Source organism: Panonychus citri, unplaced genomic scaffold (assembly GCF_014898815.1).
Source record: "Panonychus citri isolate SS breed McGregor unplaced genomic scaffold, ASM1489881v1 Contig00019, whole genome shotgun sequence".
Taxonomy (NCBI): Eukaryota; Metazoa; Arthropoda; class Arachnida; order Trombidiformes; family Tetranychidae; genus Panonychus; species Panonychus citri.
Genome location: NW_026515424.1, coordinates 70,088 through 78,657, shown reverse-complemented (window position 1 = coordinate 78,657; position 8,570 = coordinate 70,088). Strand labels below are relative to the sequence as shown.

At 33.8% G+C, this 8,570-nt stretch overlaps 2 protein-coding genes across 2 annotated transcripts; both read left to right on the top strand.

Annotated features, from left to right (window-relative positions):
- The first annotated feature begins 1,979 nt into the window (after nt 1–1,979).
- On the top strand, nt 1,980–5,046 carry LOC128394302 (uncharacterized). Its single transcript, XM_053354613.1, has 2 exons — nt 1,980–2,573; nt 2,654–5,046. The coding sequence occupies exon 2, from the start codon at nt 3,553–3,555 to the stop codon at nt 5,044–5,046; it is 1,494 nt and encodes a 497-aa protein (XP_053210588.1). The 5' UTR covers nt 1,980–2,573; nt 2,654–3,552.
- Nucleotides 5,047–6,015: 969 nt separating this feature from the next.
- LOC128394295 (calcineurin-binding protein cabin-1-like) lies at nt 6,016–6,995 on the top strand. The gene is made up of 2 exons (XM_053354603.1): nt 6,016–6,136; nt 6,205–6,995. The coding sequence occupies exon 2, from the start codon at nt 6,402–6,404 to the stop codon at nt 6,993–6,995; it is 594 nt and encodes a 197-aa protein (XP_053210578.1). The 5' UTR covers nt 6,016–6,136; nt 6,205–6,401.
- The last annotated feature ends 1,575 nt before the right edge of the window (nt 6,996–8,570 follow it).

The following is an 8,570-nucleotide window of genomic DNA, read 5'->3' as shown; positions in this document are numbered from 1 at the left end:
TGCTTTGAATCAGCAAACAAATTTGCCAATGCTGTCGAAATTATGATGAATTATTATTTCTTAGGAAAATCGCTGAGAGAAGTAACATCTCAGAGGCACTTCGATATTACGGATTATCTTTGTCTCATTTTGTCTCAAATGGAATATTTCTGGAATTAATAATGTCAATTCTATTCATTATCGTTTTGGCATTGAAATTCACTATCGTATTCACGCTTATGCCCTCAAGTATAATCAAAGAGATAAAACTCTATCACCGGAAATACTGGAGGTTTTAACTCGTGCAGAAAAAGTATTACTCTCTTTGATTCTGTGTCAAAATAATAAAACCATTGATGATACCGGAAAGGAAATTTCTGATTTGGCTACTGTGAAAAGTGAAGACCAACGATTACATCGAAAATCATAAATCTGTGTCGTGAAGCGATGCTTAGAATATTAACATGTTCTCCAGGTCATTACAAAGCTCTTTCTCGAATGGCTTATCTTTATTCTCTTTCTGAAGATTTTGCAAACGCTCGAAAGATACTCACCGAGCCATTTGAACTGCCTACTCATCCTCAAAGTTCTACTACTTCGAAATTGGGGATAATTCAACTGAAACAGTAAAATCTTCACCCATTCAAGATCTTTTCGACGACTAAATGTAACTATTATATATTCCATGGAATCCTGAAGACATTGAACTACTCAATCGAGAGACCAGGAAGTTTCTGTACTCACATCCGTCGATCGACAGATTTACTGATTGATGAATAAAACTTTAGGTGATGCTGAACAATTATTGAGAATCGCAATATTTTGAATTCATTAGAATTGAGAAGCAAAGGATATCTTCGTGAAACCGATCGTGAAAATCTTGGGAAAAAAGCATTGGAACTTTGTTTTAGTATTTACGAGAGTCGAATTGCAGAGGCGGAAGGAAATCATCAGGACTTAAAGTCAATTGAAGCCAATTTAAGGGAAATATGTAATAAATTGATGGAATATCCTTTCTACGAACATTCTGCTAAAAAATTCCTCGAAAAACATGACAATCGCGTTGAATGTATAACAATTGATTAATCACTAACTTTAATGACGAATATCTTTCCTTATAAAGTTTTTTAAATTCGCAAAAATCTTTACTGATTATGAACGAAACTAATGCAATTTTACATAGAAATTGGATGATTTGAATAAATTTGGATCAATTTTCTTTATTATTAATATATTACTTTATTATATCAACTATTTAATCCAGTTTTTCTTGTAGGGAAAATATCAATTGCCGATGTTGATACAAATAGTTAGATTAATATAATTAAATGGGAACTTGTTGCAGTTGTTTTTGGTGAGCTTTCTTTCCCATAAACAATTAATTAATTTTATTCCCTTCCAATTATCCGTTCGCATCTAAAGAGCAACACGTTTGTATCGTTGTGACCGTTGTTTTGTTTGATGATCAGTAAGCAAAACAATTAAAAATTTAGGGACAGTTTTTTAATATAATTGACTTGAAATCAACTTGATTGAAGAAATCGTCATCTCAAGATGAGCTAATCGGACTTGAAATAACTTTTTTGTTAATCTTGAAATCAGATGATCTCGAGATTAGTTGCTTTCATTTTCACTACGGGAAAAATACTTTTACTTTCACTCAATTTTTACGATTCTGAAATGAACTCAGGTCAGTTTGGTCAAGGTATCGATTAATAGAAAATTAAGTTCTCGGTTGGAATAAAATAAAAAATATCGATAAATTACATTCAAACTTCGCGCGTCAAAAATCAGATAAGAAAAAAAAATTATTTTAAATTTTGGTGATTATTGTTTTACTATTTTGTGCTTAAACTTTAAGTGTTATTTTTATGATTATTTCATCAAAAATTCAAATTTAAATGTCTTGAGGCTCTTTCATTTCAATTCTGCTTGATGGTTGTGAATCTCGACCGTTTTTTGCCTTTTTTGTTTCTTTTCGGCCTTTGTCTTTACCGGGGTCCTGATTTCAGCTTTGATCTCGGCTGGTGAATAAGAGCCTAAGTTAAGTTAATTGCGTGTTTACTTACCAAGACTGTTGATCAATTCCAATTGGATTAAGATTCAGAGGGATAATTAAGTCAAACCAGTGCGATCATAACCAACATCTTACCGATTATTTATTTGTAACATTTAAGTGAACATCAAAACTCAACCAGCCTCCAATGAGAAGACCTAACTTGTTTTAAAATTGTCAAAAATTTAGTCTTTTAAATGTGTAACGAGGTTAACTGTTTACAATTAATGTTGACTCATTACAAATGGATGCGATTAGCAGCATCTTTGGATAAGAAATCATTTGACAATCTTTTTGTCTTCTATTTATCATCTAGTTAACTGATTATCACTTTCTGGTGCCAATCAAATTTTCTCAATTGTTACTTTTAACGGTGAAAATTTTGAAGTGATTTTTGCAGTTCAATGTTGGTTCTCAATCTACTGTACTTCTATCATTTATTGTGACATTTTCTTAAAATATGGTTGACATACAGCCACTTAAATGTTGTCCATTTGATTCCTCGCATCGGCTTTACCTTTAATTCACCATGACAGAAGTAAGTATTGACTCGTCAGCTTCCTATTTCTATTATCAACTATTCACTCACCTCTTACATTTAAATGTCTTCATTCACAGGGAATAAGTAATCAAACAATCAACAAGTTGGACTGTGGTCACGACCAAAGTGAACATTTCTATATACACAAATGTTTGAAGACATTTTGTGACAAGTGCAAGCAAGAAAATCACTCGTGTGTCTTGTGTAAAACTAAACTGATTGAAGATGATTATCTCAAAGCCATTGACAGGAAAAGATGCGAAGATACTTCCGTTTGCAATAGCCAGGCCATTTTTCATTGTCTCTGCGGTAATAAAGATTTTTGTGAGCTGCATCTGATTAAATTTCACAATTTAATTGTACCATCTAAGAGATGCCGAGCTATCGATCTCGAAACTGAAGCTCAATCATGTTCAAAGTGTGAAATGTTCATTGCTAAATTTGTGGACCAGACAACCAATCAGTTATTTTGTGCTACATGTAAACAGGATAATCACTCATCTAATATTGTGGCCATTGAACTTGACAACAGCAACACCGACAATTACAACATCAACACCACATTGAACAATAATATTTGCACTCATCGTGTTGATATTAGAAATCATTTGGAGTTATTGAACACTAAACTTGAAGACTATACGAATGAGGTGGAAAAAGAAAAGAGCAAGTTCAATGAAACCATCGACGAATTGCAAAAAGCATTAGAGTCTTACTCGAATGCTAATAAGGTCAAAATAGACAATTTACGAAATTCAGTGGACAAAGTTAAACAATTTTTGAATCTATTGAATCGCGATGATAAATATGGAATAAGCAATCTCATTAAATCTGATCTGCTCAATAATAAACTTGCGGACTCGAAACTGAAGTTGTGGATTGAAGAGATCTTTCAGTCGTACAATATTCCTGAATTAACAAAATCGGGTGCTGATTGGAGCGAGGAAAGTGAAAGTGATCCTTGTGAACTGGTCCCATGCCCACGGAATCGTCCAATCATTGTCCATTCTTTCCAGATAATCTACTTAAATTGACTCACGACTTTATTAAAGATCATCTTCGCCATAAAAATGAATGTAAATCTTTATCCTGCTACTGTAAATCAAACAATCTCATCTACAATATTCAAACAAAATTTGTTAAATTTATGAATCAAAAGCAAGTTTCTAAAACTAATCTGGATTATTTTCTCGACTGTTCGTCCATTGATGGTGGTTATGTTACTTTATTGATAGAAACTGGTAAACGAGCTCTGAGTAAGTCTACGGATCTACCAAGTGCTCAAATTTGTTTTGAAGAAGCTCATCGAATCGATCCAACCAATTGGTTTGTTCTCGACACTTTAATGGGTATTTGTTTCGTGCTTAATGATCACAATAAATGCCTACAACTCGCAATCAAAGGATTAATGAAGGATGGCAATTACTTTAAAGCTCGTGTATTAATATCAGAGATGTTGGAACGTTTTCCATCCATAGGAATAGAATTACCTGTCGAGTTAGAGTATCTGCACTATTGGAATTCTTCAGTTGATATTAAAAGGAAGAAAAAACTTATGGGTGACCTCGAGAATTTGAAGAAGCTCAACAATATAGAAAAGGAATCGGAAAAAGCACAAGAAAATGTTTTAAAATCTCTATGTTTAGATCTCGATGCTGTCACACTTTCATCGTTACAATCTTTGATTTCTGCCATAATACATGTTAACAATGAGATGGCAAAACATAAAGTTAATTTAAGTAAATTAATAACATTGAAAGTCTCTGCCAATCCAGCACCTTACGTCGTCCCTGCCATTGGATATAAATTCTCCAAAGAAAAATCAAACAATTGTAATAAGCGAAAGACACGAGGATCAAGTCCTGATTCATCTGCGAAACGAAGATCAGTTCGAGATAAAAAGGCAGTAGATGCAACAGTCGACAATATGTACAAAAAGATTTTCTTCATGTTCCCCGAAAGTGTTTTAACTCGTGAAATAGTCCAAGAAGACGACGAGTTAGAGATGAAAACACATAACGAAGATCAAGTGGAGGATCTAATTCTTACTCGTTTCCTCTCGAAACAAAAGCCGTTTGTCTCAAAAGGAAAACAAATTTACAATATTGTTGGAGATCTTTTATGTGAAATTGGTGATCAAGCAACTTTAATCAAATTACCTTCTAATTTTATGGAACTGTACCGAATTCATCAAAAATGGTATCCATTACCATCGCCGTTAACGTGTTCTAAGCATCATACTATGACAGTGGAAAAGGCGAAATTCATTTTGACAGCAAATGAAGTTGATTTTAAAGAATCCGAAGCAATATTTTTAACTGAATCAATTCCATATTTACGAGATTCATTCAATCCCAATGAATATAATGCCTTCTTCATTCGTCTTTTGATTCTTCGAGGGATCAAAGAATCTAAAGTTGATTATCTTCTAATGGCAAATGAAATGTTTACAAAACTAACCTCAAATTAGTGCGAGCGGCAAATCAAACTGTCTATACCTCTTCTAGTCTTAGATCAATGATAAACAAGATGAATGAAAATAATTTGGACACATTATTGGATCAGCATCGACACGAAGAAATTGTTGAACTATTAGCATCTAAATCTGAGCTCTCTAAACAAGAAGAAGAGTATCTTTGTCAAGCTATTCAATCGTCAAAACAATGGAAACGAGGGATCGAAATAATTGCTCGAAGTAAACAATTGACCGACACATTGCTAAATCTATTACCAATGTGTTTGAAGAATGGAGATAAACTATCAATTGATCGAGAATTGGCCATCAAATTATTAAAGTTAGGAACCGAAGATTACAATGCAATAGCCTGGACTTGTATTCTACAAACATTCATAAACGAGATGCGAGTTGGTAAATCAGACGAAGGAAAAATCACCGGTTTGATCAACTCAGCTCATGAATATCTAGGAATAAAGGAGCATGTTGTCACCCAAATGGCGAGTTTTATCTCGCACTTGATTATCTGATTAATCAATGTAGCAGAAAGAAAGAGACTAATCCAACAGTGTTTTGGTTGCTTCTACAAACAATTAGAATGTAGCTTTCTGACCCCTGCTCATCATGGAGCGGGGTTAGTTTAAGTTTAAACGATGTTGTGATAATTTACAATTACTACATTCCCAAAAGCTTCCAGAGTTTGAAACTAACGAATCAACAAGTTCTCAAGCTGTAGAGTTGTTCAAACGTTTACTAGCAATTATTCCTGACAATTTAAATCCTGAAAATTTTCCAATTTGTTCAATGAATATTTGGATAATGTAAAACCAATTGAGGCTTCATCAAATATTCCCAGACATCATGTTACTCAAGATATTTACTATTACTTAGCTGATTATTATTTCAAAACAAAAGTTCAAGTAAGTTTATCGATTATCATTAAGTCCAATATGTATTATTAATATATCAATTTTCTTTCGATTTGATTTGCAGAGAAGCTAAAAAATTTTACCAACTTGATTTAACCTTGAATCGTGATCGCTTCGACTCTTGGGCAGCCTATGCTCTTCTCATGGCAGATTCAATGATTCCATATTTTTCCAAGGTAAGTATTAGTACATATTCGCTATTAACATTCATCGATTTCTAATTACAAATTTATTATTCAAATAGGATTGTCGAGTTTTCTACTCATATACTAATGAGGTGCTGTTTTTAGGAGCAACTGCATGTCGATGTTTCAATGAAGCAATTCGATTGAAAATAACAAGTTCAAGGTATGGGCCGAATATGGAAAGTGTGCTTATGACATTGCGAGTTATATTTCTCGAGTAAAGAGATTTGGACCAGAGAACTTAAATCGAGAAGAAATGAAACAACATCGTAAACGATCTTACGAGCAGGCTCGAGTTTGCTTTGAATCGGCAAACAATATTGTTGATGCCGATAAAATTTGGCTTAACTATTATTACTTGGGAAAAATCGCTGAAAGAAGCAACATCTTACAAGCACTTCGATATTATGAATTATCTGACCTGCATTTGGCCTTAACTGGAGCAACTTATCCTTGTAGACTCGGTTATTATAGTTCATATTATACCCGCTATGAAATCGAAGCTCTAGAAGTCCATTATCGAATTCATTCCAGTGTTCTTAAATACATCCGACGCAATAGCGATAAATTGTCACCGAAAACATTATCACAAATTATGGCGTTTTTAACTCGTGCTGAAAGGAGCTTTTTCGTTGAGCAAATGGAACTGCCAAGTGATGAATTCACAGACGAAGAAATCATGGAAGATGTCAATGAAGTGGTGACTGATTTGATCGGTTTGGTCAGTGATGGAATTCTGGAGAGTGATGGACCACGATTATGCCAAAGAATAGTACAAATGTGCCAAGAAGCAATGAATAGGTGCTTGAAACGTTTTCTTGATCATGAAAGAAGAGAGTACTACTTTTGAATATTATTGAAAACCTTTAACTTGAATATTTGTTTTTAACTACAAGGAATGATTAATCAACCAATCGCCAAATTAGGCTGTGATCACGATCAAAGTGACGTTTTTATGTTCACAAATGTTTAAAGACATTTTGTCATCGTTGTAAACAAGAAAACCGACCATGTGCCTTATGTAAATCTGATCTCATCGAAGCTGATTACCTCAAAGCCATTGACAAGAAAAGATGTGGAGATGATTCCAATTGCATTTTTATAGCCAGAGATTTTACATTTTTATGTAACGAGAATGAGTAATCAACCAATCACAAGTTGGACTGTGATCACGATCAAAGTGAAGTTTTTATGTTCACAAATGTTTAAAGACATTTTGTCATCAATGTAAACAAGAAAACCGACCATGTGTCTTATGTAAAACCGATCTCATCGAAGCTGATTACCTCAAAGTCATAGACAGGAAAATATGTGGAGATGATTCCGTTTGTAACAATCAAGCCATTTTCCATTGTTTGTGTAGTAAAAAGATTTTGTGAGGCTCATTTACTCAAATTTCATCGAAAAATTTTAGCATCTAAAAGATGTTGTGCTGTTATCATCAATTCAGCCACTGATGAGCCTTCATGCTCCAAATGTGACAATTTTATCGCTGAATTTGTGGACAAGACAACTAATGAACTATTCTGTGAGACATGTAGTAAGAACAAGTCAGCTAGTATTGTGCCCATTGAACGTGACAATAACAACAATTATACCACCGTTAACATCGATATTGACAAAACTTTCATATTCATCGGATATTATTGAAAAGCAATATGATCTATTGAACGTGAAACTAAAAGTACACGAATGAGATTGAAAAGAAAAGGCAAAGTTCAATAACGAAATCAACCACTTGCAAAAGAATTGGAATCTTATGTGAACATTAACAAAGATCAATTAGACTCTTTGCGAAACGCAGCTGACAAAGTTAAACAATTTTGGATCTATTGAATCGCAGTGATAAACTTGGAATAACCAATTTAATCAAGTCTGATAAACTCAACTATAAACTTGCGGACTCGAAATTGAAGTTGTGGGTTGAAGAAATCGTTCAATCGTATAATATTCCTGAATTAACAAAATCGGTTTTAGCTGGATCGAAGAGACTGATTTTCATGAGTTGGTTCCTGGCCACGGAATTGGAAGTCTAATCATAGTCCATTCTTTCCAGATAATCTACTTAAATTGACTCACGACTTTATAAAAGATCATCTTCGCCATAAAATGAATGTAACTCCATCCTGCCCATGTAAGTCAAGCAATCTTATCAACTGTATCCAACAAAAGTTTGTTCACCTCACAAACCAGAGACAACTTACAAAAACGATTTGGATTATTTTCTCGACTGTTCGTCCATTGATGGTGGTTATGTTACTTTATTGATGAAACTGGTAAACGAGCTCTTAATCAAGCAGTAGATTTGACGTTTGCTCGAATATGTTTTGAAGAAGCTCATCGAATCGATCAAACAATTGGTTTGTTCTCGACACTTTAATGGGTCTTTATTTCTTATTCAATGATCACAATAATTGTCTACAAC